The sequence below is a fragment of the Crocodylus porosus genome, unplaced genomic scaffold, assembly GCF_001723895.1.
Source record: "Crocodylus porosus isolate Cpor-Errol unplaced genomic scaffold, CroPor_comp1, whole genome shotgun sequence".
NCBI lineage: Eukaryota > Metazoa > Chordata > Crocodylia > Crocodylidae > Crocodylus > Crocodylus porosus.
In genome coordinates this window covers 74,952,978-74,971,959 of record NW_017728931.1, presented here as the reverse complement: position 1 = coordinate 74,971,959, position 18,982 = coordinate 74,952,978, and the positions used below count along the sequence as shown (strand labels likewise).

Here is an 18,982-nt window from a genome sequence, read left to right as displayed (position 1 = left end):
TGGTGTGACAACCAAATTTCCTAACATGTCTTGCAGGGGCCCCATGTTACCTGGTACCTTCTTTTTGCCCCCTATGTATTTAAAAAGGACTTCTTGTTGTCCTTGATCCGGGTAGCTAGTCCCAGTTCCATCGCAACCTTGGCCTTCCTGGCTGCCCCCTTGCATCCCTGAGCACCCACAATATAATCCTCCCTGGTGATGGCCCTCCCTTCCATTGGGTGTATGCCTCCCTTTTAGCTAGAAGACATTCCCGGATGCTTTTGGTGAGCTATGGGGGCTTTTGCACCCTCCTGCTCTCTTTGATCCATGTTGGGATTACCTCCCTTTGGGCTTGGAGGATCGTCTCCTTAAGGAGCGACCACTCTTCCTGGACACCTGGCTCCCCTCCCCTTTGTTTTATTTTATTTTCATTGAACTTCACTTTAATGATTCTCAAGTGTGATGAGTTATAACAAATCTCCAAAACATTAAAATACGTACCAGCAAGATCTAGGAAAGATGCTATTGTAAGACAGTATCATAAGTTTAGATGTTTTCATTTTAACTACACCTGTACATGTGTGCCCTAACTCCAGTCAAACAAACTGCACTGACTTGCTTTTAAAATTTTGAATACATTATGACAATACCAGACTTCCTTTTCAATTTTAGCAGTGTCCTGCTATCCTTCATTATGTGCACTTTAAAGGTGTTATAAGAAGATTCATCATCTGTATTTTAAAATAAATTTTCAATTGGTTCCCACACCAGACTCGATAATCTTTTGGCTCTTGCTGGAAGAGAATTCTGATCTGATCTCTAAATTGTTAAACAAACAAAACCTTGAACAAAATCCCAAATCACCCCCTGTTCCTTATTTGATGCTCTCAGTTGCATATCTTTGTTGCTGTTCATTTTTTTTTAAAAACAGTTTGGCAAGTATGTACAATTATTTGGATAACATGGATTATAATATGTACTACCAGACTGCTTTATTATATTTAGTTCAACTGAGGGTATGGACAAACTAAATAATTATATTTTATTTGCAGAAGGAAATGTGGGTGCATCCACTCTATCCTGTGGTAAGTGGAAGCTAAACTGCAGGAACTATCACTTGTTAATTCAGCAGCAACTTACCATAGGATAGTGTGGACACATGTAACAATTACCATGGATCAGTTAGTGCATCATTCCTCTTCCCCTTTGTGATCGTTCTTTGTTCATAACTTCAAACTTAGATGAGCAAAATAAGGGAACAAAAATTCTAATTTGTAGCTGACTGTTATAGTAAACCCAATCTCTAAGCATAACATTTATTGCATCTATTAAATCTGACGGTCTTTCACTGTGGAATCAATATGTGGTGTCATTTGTAAGTAGGTATTAGCATATTATGTAATTATATGTAAACAATAAATCCCGTGCGTATTTTAGGTAGAAAACAGTAAGTATCCAAATATAATTGAGTTTTATAAATCTTTTCTCACTTTATTTTTATGTTCTGACTGCTCTGACCTTTAAACATATTTTATTCTTTTACAAAGTGGCAGAGATGAAACAGTAGATGGTGCTGTAGCATATGTTACCACATTTAATCTGTTTTTCTTGTATATTGATCATTACCTCATATTTAACCTTAAGTTCTGCTTTATTGTAAAAGAATGCAGAAAATAGTCGTAGTTTATGCGGGGGAGGTTAAAAGATTTTCCTTAGCATTTTTTTTCCTTGAATAGTTGGTTTTATTAAATCACTTTTGTCAAGACAAGCAAGATGTAAATGTGTAATAGTAAGAACATACATTTAAAATTGAGTAAGTGATTATGAGATGAAGTTGACCATGTGCAGTAGCCAAGCATGTCTGTTAGAAGAGCACTGCATACATAAACAGAAATTTGGGTAAATAACATGAAAGGTCTCAGGCATTGAAACTTAAACATTAGCAAATTCATAATCATACATTTTGTTCATGAGTTGTATATAGAATACAGTTTTGTTGTGTGTACATACACACACATGCCTGTGTACTCGTGTGTCAGATAGGCCTTATGTATGTTTCTGTTTTTGTTTTCAAACTGATTGGTTAAAAGAGCACTGTCAGGGTTTTAAAAAATCCAGAGAAAGGTTTGTTTTTTAAATATCGTAATGTTTTTGCAATCATTCTTATTATGTGTAGTTACTATTATTATACATCACATAACATATTTCTAATTTCAAGATGTGTGGGTGGGTGGGTGTAGAGAATTAAAAACAGTAACCTCTCCAAAACTTTTCTTCTGATCATATGCTTTATAAAAGCTTATTCTTACTAAAACTTAAAACTTCTGTCAAAACTGAACCTACAGGGTCACTTTAATCTTATGTGATAAATCCACAATATGGATATTTTTTTTTAATTATTTTGAAAAATAGCTGGAAAATTAAAGGTGAAAATTTTGAATCTGTGTAGGTTAACAGTATTCCTAGTAATTTGATCAATAAATACTGCAATGTTGTTTAAAAAATCTGAATGTAGAATGGTGCTATACTTAAAGTAATATTTCATTTGTTTTTTAAAAGTCAAAGATAAACATTATATAAAATGAAAAATGTCCATTTTTGTGTGGGTTTTTTTTAAAGTAAATCTTTTGTAGAAAAAATACTCTGCCACTGTGCCTCTTGCATTCCAATCTTTGGCTAGGAATGTAAGTACCTGTGCATGACTAACTCTAATGAATTATTTCCATGGAACTCCTTTCAAAAGTGTTTTTAAGAATTAGGACCCTAAGAGCATTCAGCTCTCCACTTGTTTGTATTGGTTTTTAGCTGTTTCCTTAGGACACTGTTTAGTCATGGATATTGGAGTCACTATCACGCAGACAAGACTTTTATGCTGTTATTTTTTATTTTTGATCTTCCCTTAAAGCCATTAATGTCTCTGGTACCCTAGCTTTACAGCTTAGGTATCTTGGTTCTTAACTGGGCTGCCATAATGTAAGTACCAGTGCTGAAACTGGGCAAAATTGCCCCAGGTGGCTTGTTTTGATCCAGACTAGGAAGAGCTGTGGCAAGAGCCTGCAGTTCTGCTGCAACCTTTCTTGGTCCAACCATGAATGCTTGTCAAGGAAACGGGCTCACAGAGCAGATGCAGCTGTTCTGTGTGCCTTTGTTCTCAGGAGGAAGGTTGGGTGACTGAGACTCGCTGCAGCAAGATTGCATGTTCCTTCTTTCTTTAGGTTTATCAGATAACCTTAGTGCAGGTGGGAGTGCATGCTCTTGCCATAGGCATTTCCAGTTTGGCTTCATGAGGTATATGGGCCAGTCCCACCCAGTTGTGGTGGCAGCACCTTAGTTGAAAACTACTAAGCTAAGCTGAGGCAGTCTCGTGGTGGGTCTCAATCAGGGTTGCTGCCAAAATTAAAGGCAGGCAAGGTTCTTTGGGTAGATGTGATATCTTTTATTAGACTAACTAAATATTTATATATCACATCTACCCAAAGAACCTTGCCTGCCTATGTCCTTATATCAACACGGCTACAACCAAGAGCCCTGCCAAAATTAAACACACTTATACAGGTGTGCCCTGAATCTAAAAAGGTTAAGAACCACTGTCTTGTATAACAAATGGTCTTTTTGAAAAATAAGCTTTATTTATTTTTTAAAAAATTATTATTTTTTTTTTAGGTTTTTGGGGGTTTTTTAATTATTATTCAGGCAACTATAGAAGCAAAAGTTGTTTTTGTTACCTGGTCACTACATGAAGTGAGGTATAAATTACTGAAAAATCATGGAAAACCTGGAGTATCAAACTGGATTCTCACAGCTCCCATTTTGTGTACTGTCTGTGGTTCCAGCCTCTTTAAGCATGTACCTTACACGGGTGATATTGGGATTGGAATCTTTTGAATAGCAGTATCCAGTGAAGCCACCCATGGACCTTAATTGTTCTCTTGCCCCTTGTAGCTGAGGGCATAAAGGGTTGGGTAGCCCTAATCTGTACTTATTACCTCCTTATCTACTTGTAGTGTTCCCACTCCTTGTTTAAAAACTTGGTAGCACAGTTTTGGTTCTTTGAGAGATATTTTCTATGCAGATCCCACAACCTCTCTTATACCTCTTCTGTGGTATTCTTATTGGCAAATGAGTTGAGTGTGAGTTGCGTCAAGCCCTCCTTCATATCCCCAGTGACAGAGAATCAGAAGGTACACAGGATACAGGTGCAGCTCCAAGAGACACTGCTATTCAAAAGAATATGATTTCATGTGCATGGAGGTATATAAACCAAGAGTGGAATCTGGGTTGTCAATGTGTCATGAAGAGCCGTAGTTACTGTAATGTAATTGCTTTTCTTATCCCAGGGAAAATGGGCATGTTTCTGAAATCTTTTTGGCCCAAACTGTATTGAAGAATCAGAAATATGAACTCTTCTCCAAAAATTAATCTTGAAAAGTCTCCATTTTGAAAAATTAATTGTATTTATTTATTGCCATCTGGGTCAGCAGAGTGTCTTTGGCAGCACCAGTATAGATCTTGGGGAGCCGGTCAGTCTGACAGACAGCAGGGGTTGTAATGGTGCTGAAGAATCGCACATGTTTTCCAGAATCCAGCTTGCCTCCTGGCTTTTTTGAACGTTCCACTGGAATATGGTTTCATTGGAAAATTTTCAAGCAGCTTTAATTAGCAGAGATAAAGGGATAGCATAGGAGCTGCTATTATATCTCTGTTGCCTCTGAGGAGGCTTTCACAGAACTTGACCAGACTTGATGTAGAGCAGTTTTTTCCGCAGAATATAACTGCTCAAATGCACCCAGGAATCTAACCTCTGCTGCGTTTTGAAGAATTCCCAATTCTCAGTGAAGGAGCCTGTAGATAAATATTGTAGATACATAGGTATCTTTCCTTTGGCACACATATTAGGCATTTTGAAACTCAGGTTACTTTTATGTGATGTTGTTCAATCAAGCACAGTAACAGGATTAATTTCTTTCCATTTTGCTATCTATTTGGCCACTTGCTTGATTAGGTGAGCATTATTTTTGAATATGAAAGTTACTTTATTCATTATGGTGGTTTATGCTAAAAACTTTTGTCATGCAGTTAAAACTCTTGTTAACTGCTTATGTTAAATCTGCATCTGAATGCTCCTCCTTTCAGTGTACTGATTGGCTTATACAAAGAGCTTTGTCATGTGCATTGATAGACCCACCCTGTTTTGCAATTGTCCTTAAAGAGGTGCATCTGTTACTAAGTGTGCCTGAACATTATTTGTCATAAAATGAGGGTTTGCTTAAGAGCTGCAGTTCATATTGGACAAAGCTGGCTGTCATCCATCACAGATACAAAAAGGGAAATAAAAATGATGGTTGTTAAAATGATGTGTTTACTTTGGTAAAATGTGAACTGAAGACAGGCCACACCTGAGGATTAGTGAGAAATGTTTTACGGTAGCAAACAGCCTGTTCCCAGTGGCTTAGAATCAAGAATTTGATTGATTCACTATTGTTACCAAATCAGAACTATTACAAGAATTAAATTGGGACTCAAATCACTAGTTGGCCATAACACTAAGATTATTTAAAAGAAAAAAAAAGTATCAACATGACTCCACATTTTGTAACGGGTCAGTTGTCCTAAGCAAACACATTTCAGGGTATCTGTGCACATATTTGCATAATGTACCTACTTGTTGTGCTCTGATGGTAAATGCTGTCCTTTTCCCATCAGTAATTTATTAAATGAAGTAAAATATAGGGAAAAAATGAACTACTTTAAGTATGTAGAAAATATGATAAAAGGCAGCTGATAATAAAACATGGAAAAAGACTATAAGCACAATATTACCATCCATTTAGTGGTTGTCAGCAAACACACACATACTGGTAAAGTTTAAAGTAATATTTGGTGAACCTGACAGGTTTCACTTAATTTTCTGTGGTCTCATTCATTTCATCTACCTTAAATGTGTTATCTGTAACATGGCAGGCGAGGTTCTTTGAAGTAGATATGATATTTTTTTATTAGACTGAGTAGCTGGAAAAAAGTTCTTAGCAAGCTTTCAGGCGCAATCACCCCTTTTCAGGCATAGGGAATCTGCTATTCTGAGTCTCCAAAGAATGAGAGAAGCTAAAAGTGTGACAGGATGTCAGTGAGAATGTAAATAGGTAGAAATTAGGAAAACAAAAAGTCGAGCAGGGAAGGGAAGGGGGCAGGGGGGTGGAAAAAAAAGCCAAAGATGAGTAAGAGAGACTCTGCAGTGGTAGTAATTCAAGGTAGAAAAGAAGCTGTCTGTGAAAAAGGAAACAGCTGGAAGTTAAGAAGACAAAGGGCAGAAAATGAGGGGAGGAGAGAAGAAGGTGGGGGGAGGAAAAAAAATGTAAGAAGTCAGGTCTGGCAGGTACCTGGTTTATTTGTGATATGGTACTGTTTAGAATTAACATACTTAATTTTTTTTTCTTTTTAAGGAATCATTTTCCTGCCAGTTTAAAACCAGTATTAACTAGCTTGCTATACTGGAATACTGTTTTCCTTTTAGAATTGATCACTAATTTTACAGTTAGATTTAACTTGTTCTGAACACTTACTAATAACAGTACTCTGAATGAAAGTTAAAAAAAATCAGGACTTGATAATACAAAAAAAATACAGAAGATAGATAATTTTGAGGTAAGGATAGCACCAAATTGTAAGAAGAGTTTTTATGCCAAGAACTGTAATATAATGCTGAAGGAAATGAAAAAAATGCTGTACTCTTGAATGGTAGAGGCACTGAGGCCTTTTAAATAAAGTTTATTTTGTTGGGATTAAAAGGTTAATCTTATTTAATAGTAAAGGCTCAAAGCGAGGCAAATATATATATATATATTTTATTTTATTTTTTCTGTACTAGATTACGGGAATTATTTGAAAGAAATTGCATTGTAAGTGAGAAACATTTGATATTTTATGATCAACCATTTCAAGGTGATGAATTATTCTTCTGCATGTATTGTTTCTTTAGTGTTTAGGGTGTTACTTTTATACTAGGTACAGGAAAAATCTCTCTCCCCTCCCAACTGCAGCATTTTACAACTTTGCTATATTTTTGTTTTTTCTTGAGATACCATTTAGGGAGGAATCAAGCAGCGGGGAAGTGTATAGATATTCATACTCCCCAGAGAAACTCTGCTGGAAGCAACCTCTCCCAGGCCTGATATGGGTTACTTTTCTTCTGGAACCACCGTTTTTGTTCCAAGAGAAAATGTGTGAATATCTGTATGCTTATAGCTTCTACTAGGAGAGCTGCCTTTCTCCTGGTAGACATGTAGCTATGCCTGTACATGGCCTTAGTTTCTATATTAAAGATGATGCTGAACTAAAATGATCAAGATCGATCCATCATTGCAAATTCCATGATTCTGAAGTATTGGAATTTAAGTATTTTTACTTATCTCACTAATACTTTTCTTTTTATCAGGATGTAGATATGATGGATCAAAATGGAATGACACCCTTAATGTGGGCAGCTTACAGAACGCATAGGTAACAAACTCATTGCAATATAGACTTGTTCCAAGCACTTTGTATTAGCTAGAGAGTATAAAATAGTTTTTGTTTTTTACTTGTATATCTTTTTAGCAACGTGATTTATTTTCCATAATGCCACCCAACTCCCTACTATAACTCTCTTCATTTGTAACGTTTTCTGAAGAAGAGAGAACATTTCTCATCTTACATTAGTGCCTTGTTTTTATTTACTCTGTAGGAGTGGCATGGAGGTGGGATAAGTTTGGTACCTGCTTTGCCATATGTCATATACATAGTTGTCAGCAAGATACTACACGTTTGCAATAATTTTGTTCATTTGCTGTGAAATGTGGGGAAATAAAATATGTATGAAATATGGTCTACATCTGTAAGCATAGGTGGTGGAAGCGGGGTGGGGCTAATGGGGCTTAACCCTCACAAACACGGGGCAGTGGTAGGGCTACAAGGCAGCCCAGCTCAGGGCTTCCGGCAGCTGCACCGGGGTGGGGAGAGAGTGGGGCTGGGCCTGGGGCTAGAGGAGGGGCAGGCACTGCACAGCCACCAGGGCGAGGGACTGAGCCATGAGGGGTTTGTCTGGGGGTTGTGGCTCCTGCTACTGCATGCACCCCAGGAGACATGTGCGCCTGGATCTGAGTGGGGAAGGGCAGACTACTGCTGCAGGCTGGGGCTGGGGTCAGGATTGTGCCAGGCTCTTCCCGGAGATGACTGAGTGGGGTGGGGTGGCTGCAGAGGGCCCGGGCACTCCATCTCCTCCAGCCTGGTGGTACGGCTGAGCCTGGCCCCGTTACGGCTCCCAGCTCCGGGCCCCTCCGGGCAGTGCGGAACCTGGACCAGTGCAGGGAGGTGGCTGGGCCAGGGCTGGGGAGCAGTGGATTTATGCGGTGTGCCAGCGCCAGGCAATGACCCTGGGTGCAGGGGAAAGGACGGGTGCAGCAGGCCCTGGCCCCAATCCCAATCCTGGGCTCTGCTCCCTCCTAATCCCTGCCTGGTCCCAGCCCCCACAGCCCTTCCCCTTCCCCTTCCCCTTCCCCCTGCCCGTTCCCTGGCAGACTTTCCCTCCTGGTGTGGGAGTGCGTGCTTGTACGCACGTGCTCAGCCCCTCCCAATTTTTTTTTCCTTCTGCCTATGTCTGTAGGAAAAATATATTAATAGACTGACTAACTTCAGAACTATGTTTGCTTTATCAATGGGAACAGAATCATGTCAGTTATATTTACTACTCCTTTTTTTCTCTAGAGCTGAGATGGTGATACGAAATCTTTAGGTTTAAGTCGGGGATTTTCAACGTTTTTTAAGGAGGGTACGCCGCCTGAACTGTACCCTCTGGATGAATGGGGGAGGGCAGCAGCCGGTTAACAGTGGGGGTGCCCTGGTGGCTAGTTGATGAGCTGGGGGGGTGTGAGGGGCAGGGTCCCCCGGCGGCCAGGCAGTGAGTGTGGGGGGGTAGTTGGGTGACAGCGTGTAATGGCGGCAGAAGAAGTGGAGGTACTTAGGAAGCACACCTCTGCCACTGGCCGTGCGGTAGTGCACAGCAGCGTGCTTCCCAAGTAGACTTGCTTCTCTGTGCTGCTGCTGTGTACCCCTGCGGCCTTCCCAAGTACCCCCAGAGGTACTCCTGGTTGGCAACCCCTGGTTTAAGTAAATCAGACTCGTAGATCAGTTTTGAATGTGTGCATCATTTAGTTCTATACATGTCTAATTTGGCTTTTGTTTTTCTAGTGTGGACCCAACTCGATTGCTGCTTACTTTTAATGTTTCTGTTAATCTTGGGGACAAATATCATAAAAACACAGCACTACATTGGGCTGTGCTAGCAGGAAATACTACAGTGATTAGTCTTCTACTAGAAGCAGGAGCTAATGTTGATGCCCAAAATATCAAGGTAAAAATGTACCTTAAATCTCTTGTAATTTTAATACAGAAATGACTGATATCATCTGTAGTAAGTCTTGATTTTTAGATTAGATAACTGCCCTTTGATGGTATATAAGGTCACGAAGAAACTGAGAAAGCTAGTTTCCTTTAAATTTAGGTATCAGTTTTTCAGCAATCATGGACATAACCTTTAATTCTGCACACAGAACAAAATCCTTGTGTAAGTATATATATATCCACAGAAATGCGTAAGAAATTGTATTATGTACTCAGCTATTCAAATTTGGCTTTTTAATGGAAGTACATGCTTGTGGGTGCAAAATTGGAGACCATCACTGGAAATGTCATCTTGTATATAAATTTTTGGTTCGACCTCAGTGTTGGTGTTCCATGTTGTTTGAGAGAAGGACAGATGCTCCAGTATGACTTCACTTACTGGCAGTCAAAATGTTGCATCTCAAAGAATATTGGTAAAAGTAAAATGACGAGTATGTTTCCCGTTGTTAGTTTGCTAGGTGAAGGGTTTTGGATGGGAGTTTCAGGAGTTAAGGTTGAGAACTAGTTCAATAAAGACTTAGTTTAGAGCAGCCAGGGTGCTTCTTGAACCTACGCCTTAAGAGACCTTACAGTAGTGGCGAATTGGCACAGTGGAGCTTTGATCTCATCTAGTTTCCTTCCCTCCAACAAACTTTGTATACCAGACTTGACATACAACTCTGCTATCTATGCCTGCCTCTAAGGAGTTTATCTCCCCAAAAGGAATTGGTAACTGTTTTCAGGCTTAATCCATCCGCTTTACTTTAGAAGCACTTTACCTCTGAGGCACAAAGGAGGTGGGCAGGTAGATGAACCCAGGATAATATTTTCAATTGTATTGTATATGATTTAGGCCAGTTAATCTGGTATTTCAGAATATTTCTGTCCTGTTATTCACACTGGTTCAGGGTTGTCTTTTGTCATCAACCACAGAGGCAATCCATTTATGGACCTTAAGGAATATAAGTGTGTGGGTATTCTTCAATACAAGACACTCATCCATTTTCCAAACTACAGGAATAGCTAATACACAAATACATACACAAGTTTAATGCAAATTTACAATACTAAACATTCCATTTTTGCCAGTCATACGTCCTGATGGTCTTGAATGAGAGCTTATGTAGTCCATGTATGGTGTTCCACCTTGTTTTGAAGCAATGCACCTGTTTCTCACACTTGTTGACATGAATATGCTGTAATGCTCTATGAGCCTGTGCTGTTAACCGTGGAGGTGTTGTATTTTAATTTCAACTTCTGCAAGCTCATACAAGGCTCTCTTCTGTGGCATCTCTTCAAACTATTAATCGTAAAATGATTGCGTCCTGTGAAATGAATATCTTATAACTTCATTCAAACACATTCCTTATCCTTGTATCTTGAATACTGCCAGAGTTACTTTCTGAGCTTTTGTAATTTTCATTGACCCTTTAAGAAATGTTCATACACTTCAGTCACATAAAGGGATATCCTCTTGTCTGGAACTAGGATGTTATGTCATCTTAACTCTTGACAGGCAGCAGCAGTCAGTCAGAAAAGAGGCTTTTGAACCTGCTGGATCATGGTATTTTCGCTCCTAAAATGCTTGTTCTGTAGTCCATGGTTTTCAGAGCCACAGGAACTACAAATTGATAGAGTAAAAAAATAACATAGGAAGTAGAAACGTTACCTAAAATGTGAAAAAGCTTAATACATTACTCTGTAATAAAACAGCTAAATAGATGTTGCTTGTTAGGAAGAGTAAGTTAATTGTGAATCATGCAGAAACCAAATTTGCATGACTTGTTGCATTCTTTTTGCTAAATTGAAATGTGCTTATTGTAGACAGACTAGGAAGATTCTTACAACATAACTGTTCTCCAGTTTCTGACCAGAAAGTTCCTACTTTCCATTGTTTAGTGAAATAATTGCGAGAGAGAGAAAATACAGTGGTCAGTTAGAAGTCATCTTCTATATAGGAGAAATCTGTAGCTTTGATTGAGTGATCTTTTAACACAAGACGGACAAGAAACTTTTTGTCTTAAGTAGTGTCTGGTGGAACTAATCGGACATGTTTTTTGGAACCAAGCTCCAAAGTAGTACAACTAGCTATTGTGAAACTTATTTATTCCTAAATGGCTTTTAAATTTCATTGCAGGTATAAAACTTAAATTTGGGACTTGAGTTCCTATAAAACAAGGCAAGGTTATGTTCTGATTTCAGTGAAGAACTGAGGAGAAGCAGAGACAATCCTTTGCAAGTCTTTGTTCATTATGTAAAAGGGATTTTATAAGGAACAGCCACCAGTATATCTCCCTTTAAGACCTAGGAAATCTTAAAATGCTTAAAGTTCTTAAGGTAAGAAAATTAGGACCTTCCAAATTGCCTAATTTATTATAGCACTACTTTTTCTGGGGAAGGTTAAAATTCCAAGGAGGCACAGTAGGTGTCAGGGAAATTAAAATAAAATGTTCTATAAGTAGTTGTGTAGACCGTATTTGTGGCCTAAGGACTCACAGAAGTTCATCTTGAAACCAAATAATTCTTACCTAGTATCTTCTTGAAAGACAAGTGGAATATGTTTACAAAACAGTACCTACTGTGATGAAACTATTAGCACGTCCCTATCTGACACATCTCTTTTGGATTTAATAGTTGTTAGAGTTGGGGGATTTTATAAGAGCCTAATTTCAGCAGGCAGCTAGACTAACTTGCTCCTTCTGCTATCTTTTCTTCTGCAAGCTTTTTAGCTCTGAAAAAAACCACAGTTTTATACGGTGCTTTGCCAGAGAAGAATTATAGACGGTCTCTGTGGCTTTCTATCATAAATATGCATGTCACATGCCTTTGGCAGTTCTTTATTCATAATAATGTCTCAGGTTTTACTTTTAATTTCTCATTACCTTGTGCATGAAAATTAGGGCTGAGGGTTTATGAAATATTTGATAGTTGGAAAACTGCACCCAACTGTCAGAGGTTAATCTGGGAGATAAGGAGGGGAAGAATCTTCCCTCAAGGTCCAGCCAAGGGTAATACCTAGGTGGATTCCTCATGCTCAGCCCTGGGAAAGGGGTAGGATTTGGGCTGTTTTGAGGAAGGTGAGATGGTCTCTGTGCATTGGGCTCCCTTACCAATAATTTTTTTCTACCCATGTTGTTGCTAATATCTTTCCAAAGCAGTAATCAGTCAACAAGGAAAGCTAAAAATACCTAGTATTCCACCAGGGCCACAGCCACTGTCAGTGTTAAAGCTGAAATTAGACTACGGAGTCTGTTGTTCTAAGTTCTGGGCTTAGGTTTCTACACTGTACTACTCTGTAGCTATTAAACTTTTTTCCCTATGGCCAAATGGCTGCTTTGAAGAGGAGCTGACTTAGCCTAGGCATTTGACTGGAAGGAAAGTTAATGGAATCTCCTATATGTCCCCTTTTTCTTACGATCGTAAAAGTGTTCCATTAATCTCCATGCATTGGGCAGACTGTTTGTCCTCAGGATTTAAACATTGGCTGTCCTGTGATAGATTGATCCCTAACAAGGGTCGACCCAGGAAATGTTTCTCCCAAAGGAAGAGCTGCATATGGACAATGCAAACTCAGGCATGCACAGCTCAAGCTAGATCTAATAGAGCAGTCTGTGACAGTCATGTCAGACTCAAAGGTGCTGGTCCCTTGGATGCTTCTTTCAGCCTGTGTCATGACCCAGGATCAAGCACTGGAAAGAGGGCAGTGTATGTGCTGGCAGAGCCAAAGTAGTAATTGCTTTCCACATCAGTGTGAATGCCAAGGCACTGACAGTATTGTCATCATTGATTCTGAAACCTGGACCTAAATGCTTATGGTCTGAATTCAGAACCAGGACATGCCTTGTATAGGAAACCATAATTTATAGTCCAGGCTCAGCAAGATAGGAATAGACTGGGCCCAGTTCCAAACAATATCATCCTCTAGTGGAGCTGTTTGGATCAGGAAATTCAGCTCTCTTTACTATAAATTGTGTATGACATTGAGATGGAATTTGTGGCTCTAGTAGTCTGACACGCTACAAAAGCATTGTGTGTTTATGTATTTCATCCAAAATCTGTTTAATGCAAAGTCTGAATGTATCTGGGAAATCATCTGGACCATTTACAAATGCAGGGAACCTAGCTCCAGAAGATGGAGGTAGGCACACCAGTGTCTTTGAAGCTGGAGTTATCAGGTTAGACTGCATGGTCTTCAAGATTCAGTAGTGCAGATACTGCTGACAGCTCATCTGCAATGCCGTCGGTCAACAAGCAGATAGGCACTTTGGTCTGAAAGCTATCGAGCCGTGGATGTTGCAAACCTGGGGTAATGTCAGTGTCCCTTGACCTCCAGGATGTCTGCGTAATGTGGTGGACTACCTGTTCGCAGTCACAACCCTATTTGTAATAGGCTATGGACTTCTTGCCACCAAATTACCAGAATTTCTGTGCCTGAGGAAACATGAGCCCAGGCTTATTGTCAGTTGTCCTCTTTTCTGGAATGGAATCTGCATTTACTTTATGCCTTTCTACAGATTCCTCTGCTTTTCTCAAGCAATTTCAAAATCAAGAAATAGAGCCATGAATGTAAGTATGAAGCAGTGAGAACAGAGGCTCAGTTGCCTGACAGGACTGATGTAGTTGTCCATTCAGTAACTGAGCCATTCCAAAGAGTCCCAAGACCTGATCTCTCAACATTGGGGTCAGAAATTCCATGCTCCAATCTCATTCATGGCCTTGAGGTTAGCCAGTTGAACAGATCAGCCACCTGTCATTTAACTGGAGGAGAGCCTCATACAGAGTAGAAGGGCATCCACCAGAAGGACTTTAGTCAAAATGGAACAGATTCTTTTGGGGAGCTCAACAGGACTGTGACCAAATGCATGCTTCATGTTCTTTGGCTCCCTGCTGCATGCATACAACTCTAGCCTTCTGTTTCTGTTCAGTTGAATTAAGGTTCACCTAAGCAGTTGTCTTGACTGCCTGTACAGTCCTTTTCTTTCTTTCATCCAAGCTTATTGACATTTTCTCAGTGGCCAGTTGCATCGTAATTCACAAATTAATTTTTTTTTCCTGCTGTACTAGGACCTCCATATCCTCTAGAAATTCATGGGTTTTCCCTTTAGGTCCCATTTACAATGCTTCTTACTCCAGCTAACTCTGAAGACCATTTTCCCTGTTGAAGACACCACTTTCTGGCCAGAAGTGTGTGAGCAAGATCCAAGCATTTACATTTTGCCACTGCTGTAGCAAGGAAAGCAGCAGGGGAGCAGGTGGTACAGGAATAGAGCAGCCTGATGCCTAAACCCCTACCCCTTCACTTGCCACCATCTGTAGTGGCTCTGGCCTGGAGCACAGAGCACGTGCTGGCTCTGGCCCTTGCCCTTGCCCTTGCCCATCCGCACACCAGTGGTTGTAACAGCAGTAGCTCTATTGGGCCGGTGGTGTCCCATGCCCCAGGGACAGGGTCTACACAGCAGTGGAGAGAGTGCAGCAGCTCTGACCCCAACCCTGACCCAGGTCAGAGCTTGAGCCATGACAGCTGTCTCACCCCTGCTTTGTACTTGCATCCAAAATGAGGGGGTTTCTGTCCTGCACCATGTTGAAGGGCAGGAAAGACAGGGGACCTCATCTTGGATTTGAGTAAATAAGGGATATGGCATCAAGTATTCCTTGATTCCTCTGGATGGAGATATTGGTCCTTTATTCCCAGGTTAGACTGAACTGTTTGCTATGAGATTGTTTCAGATTTTTGTGACGTTCACAATCAACTTGAGGCAATAGGTGCTGGCAAAGTATGTTCTAGCAGCCTCTGAGCTTTGGCTCTGAATCAAGTTAGTTCCCTCACAAATTGTTCAAATAAGGCCCTGGTTTCTTTTTCAACAGAAGGAATATCTTCCTTGATTTCAGCCAACCGTCAAGAGGTAGTTGGTGGTGGTAGTAGTAACAGAAGTAGATGTTTATATTTAGATGGCTGTATACTAAGAAGAACAAATGTCTAGGGTAAACCTGAGAAACTCTATTAATATGAAGGCATATATCTCTTAGGTAGAAGGCACGGTTGATTTGCACCTTTGTAGATTGACTAAATTAGAGATGGATATAGCATAAGCTTTTGTGAGCTAGAGCTCACTTCATCAAATACAGGTATCTTAGGTAGCATCCTAGATTGAAAACCTCACAGGATCAGTTGTAAAGTGCCTGTGGTTCACAAATTAGTTGAGCTATTTCTAAATTATTAAAATGGGTCTGTGGTCACCTGAGTTTTTGCACAGTAAAATCAAGAAGACAAATAATAAGAAATTGTTTTTTCTGGCAGTAAGATCAAATTGATTTCCTTTAAGGACCAGAAAGGAGATAGTTGCTGTGATTGTTGGGAGGAGAAACTAAATCCTGTGCAGTAATTTTGCTACAACTGATACATACTTATCTGATGTGATGACCCGTACCTTTCGGGGCTGTCTCATAGATGAAGAGTTGATGTGGAACTATTTGAGGAGTTACAGTGTATTAGCAGAAATGTTATGGGTACTTTATAACATCTTCCATGCACAAGGGAAGAATGACAGAAATTATACTGTCTAACCGTGAATTTCTAAAATAAGAGTGTTTATCAAAAGAGAAATGAGCTCAGTGCACTAGAGAATCTTTGGAAAGCCTCTTGATGTACTTTCTTAGTTTTGTGATGCCTTCAAGGGCTCAGCCATAAAGAATGTCCCCACTAACATTGTACCCTATAATAACTACACGTCAGATTAATTGTGCTAATCATTTAGCCTCTTGAAAACACATCCTATTAGTTCTTGCTTTCTGGCAAAGATAAATAGTAATAGACCAAGTGTGAGATACCTGATTTGTGGTATAAGTGAAATTTATTTAACAAATCCATAGGAGTTCAGGTAATACACTAAAATGGCCAATTAGTCAAAAACAATTTTTTTTTAAATTCCCTCAATCTTTTTATCTAGGCAGTCCCTAGGTGTCAGATGGCCCTCTAGTGGAAGGGATGCTGATCTGGACCCCAAGACAACAACAAGAATTACTTGGGAGAACAACTCCCAGAGGGAATTGCTTATGCACAGGTAATCTTTATAGTCTGGATACATACATAAAATGCTATCAAAACCTTAGTATCTAGGGTTCTCCATAGATTAGTGGTAAAAAAATGCCAGTAGATTGGTGACTAAGTAGGACATTTACTGTGGTTTGGCCTCAGACATTTCCGTAGAGGGTTGAGCTAACTTTCTTTCGGTATTTTAGTATTCTGAATAAAAGACTCTAAGGACAGGAATAACTTTTTTTTTTTTGTTTAAACGTTCTGATAGATTAGGCTGAGTCAGCTCCTCATGGAAAAGAAGAAGGACACTCCCCTTAGTATCCAGAAGATTCCACCTCTGGGTTTCCATTATGTGCTACTTAATCCGTTATCTGAGATTCAGGACAAGATTTTCAGAGGCAGAAATCAGAGTTGGATGCTTAAATTCTGTTAACTTTCAGTCGGAGATAAGTGGCCAGCTCTTCTTTGTGCCTGTGTAAATCTCACTCTTTAATACTTTTTGCCCTTTCTGGGTGATTTCAGTTTCTGGTACCTGTCTCATTTTTTTTTAGGCGGGGGCCGAACGATGGAGGATTCAGCCATTTTTCAAGCCTCCATGAATGCTTTGTTTAGGAGGGGAATTAACTCCAATAGAAGAGAGGAGGAGTCAAATGCATAACTGGAGCTGGAGGTACCTGCAATTGGTTGTCTCTTGCCTCCTCTGTAATATCAGACCCCAATTACAAATTTTCACTTAGCTTTTTTACTTGGGGTAGAAAAGAACTGTAAGTCTCTGTGGCTTGAAATCTATTAAGTGCCTTCTCTCTGTGTGTCTATGATTCACTTCTGAGAGGTATTAGGGGGAGAAAAAAGGGAAGGGGGTTGGGGAAGGGAAGGAGACTATATGACAATGTTGTTATTGACTTGGGAGCCCTCCAAGAAAAATGAATCACAACCCAGATATACAAAGGTAGGATGACCTGGGTCTGAGCAATCAATAATCCTTTTCAATTTTCCTCCTAGAACTTAAGTGGCTGAGGCAGACTTGGTAACATTAAATTATCTGAGAAGCCTTTCTCATAAAAGTATTTTATAGTGGTTTCTTCTTATGAGGCAGAAAAGTAACTGAGGAACAAGAATATGCAGTGGAATATTTCCATGATCCAGTGGGCCACAAATGCCAATCTTTGTTTGATTTCTGCTGCCTGTCAATAGTTAATGGGGAAACATGGTCCTCCATTTTTAGATTAGTAGAACAAATGTGCAAAACAAACAGATTTTATGTTAGTGAATCCCTAAGGCTGTAGTTGTTGCCATGGTGAGGCATAGGAAAAATTTAAAGATCACTGATGAAGCATTACGTTTCCTACTTACGTGCAGTTAGAAGGGAACTGGAGAAAGAGACCAAAGGAACTAAATGATCTTTTTGTTATGAAAGTAAGCATCAAGATTATTAATAGCCTAATAATAATACCAGATTATTTTATTATTTTTCATTCAAATAATAATTTTAGGTTTGTAATTTTCTATTTTGAAAATAAACTGTTCGCAGTGCATTTTAGTTGTAAATTAGATTTTTCCCATTTTTTATACTCCTGACAGGGAGAATCGCCACTTGATTTGGCAAAGCAGAGAAAAAATGTTTGGATGATCAACCATTTACAGGAGGCAAGACAGGCAAAAGGGTATGATAATCCATCCTTTCTCAGAAAACTAAAGGCTGATAAGGTGAGAAGAAACATTACTTTTTTTTATATGTAAAATCTTTTTTTCCTTCTTGGCAACATTGCATCACTACTCTTATTAAATAGGTATTTCCATACTTAAGTAGTGAGTATGATATTAAAATTACATAAGTAGACACTAACAAGAACTTTCTGTTTTGGTATTTCTTCATCTTCTCTGTAGCTAGCACAGCCATAGCAATCTTTCCTGAAGGCCAGTGGTTTTCAAACTAGGGTACATGTACCCTCAGAAGTGTGCGGGGCCTGGCCAAAGAATACGTGCCTAAATTTTAATAATGGCAATGAATTGGTCAGCACAGGTTAAGTAACAGTGTTGCTGTGTGTTGATGTTGGTGTCAACACTCTTCCTAAAGAATGAACATGCAGCAATGTGTTTAAAGGTAGGGGGTATGAGCAGCAATATTTTGCAGGCGCTAGGCAGTATAAACACATTACAAAGAGAGATGACTCCTTTTGCTGAAGAGTTTGTAATCTAAGTATGAGAATGGACTTCACACGATGAATGTTAGGTTAAGTAGTCTGTACTTTTTGTTGGCTATATAGAATCAGCTGTTCAATTACGCAGTATTGTTGATTTGCTTGGCAGTTTTAATTTAACCTGTGCTCTGAACTAACTTCATATTTACGTTGTAATTGCCTTGTTTAAGTGCCTACCTTCCTTTGCTTATGTACTTAGTATATCTTCACCACTTACTATGTAGTTCTTTTGCTGTTGTGTGTTTGGGGGTTTTTTACCCTGGTTTCTCATTTCTTATCTCCTGTATAGATGTTAGGCTCTGATCCCTTTTGTATTGTGCTCCCAAGGGGTGTCATGCCTAGAGTATGTAAT

At 39.5% G+C, this 18,982-nt stretch overlaps 1 protein-coding gene across 1 annotated transcript in view; it reads left to right on the top strand.

Moving 5' to 3' along the window:
* ZDHHC17 (zinc finger DHHC-type containing 17) overlaps positions 1 to 18,982 on the top strand; it is a 131,086-nt gene that overhangs the window by 75,420 nt on the left and 36,684 nt on the right. The window contains exons 6-8 of the mRNA XM_019543177.1: positions 7,412 to 7,476; positions 9,202 to 9,364; positions 18,011 to 18,136. Coding sequence (XP_019398722.1) covers positions 7,412 to 7,476; positions 9,202 to 9,364; positions 18,011 to 18,136 — 354 coding nt within the window. The remainder of the gene's footprint in view (positions 1 to 7,411; positions 7,477 to 9,201; positions 9,365 to 18,010; positions 18,137 to 18,982) is intronic.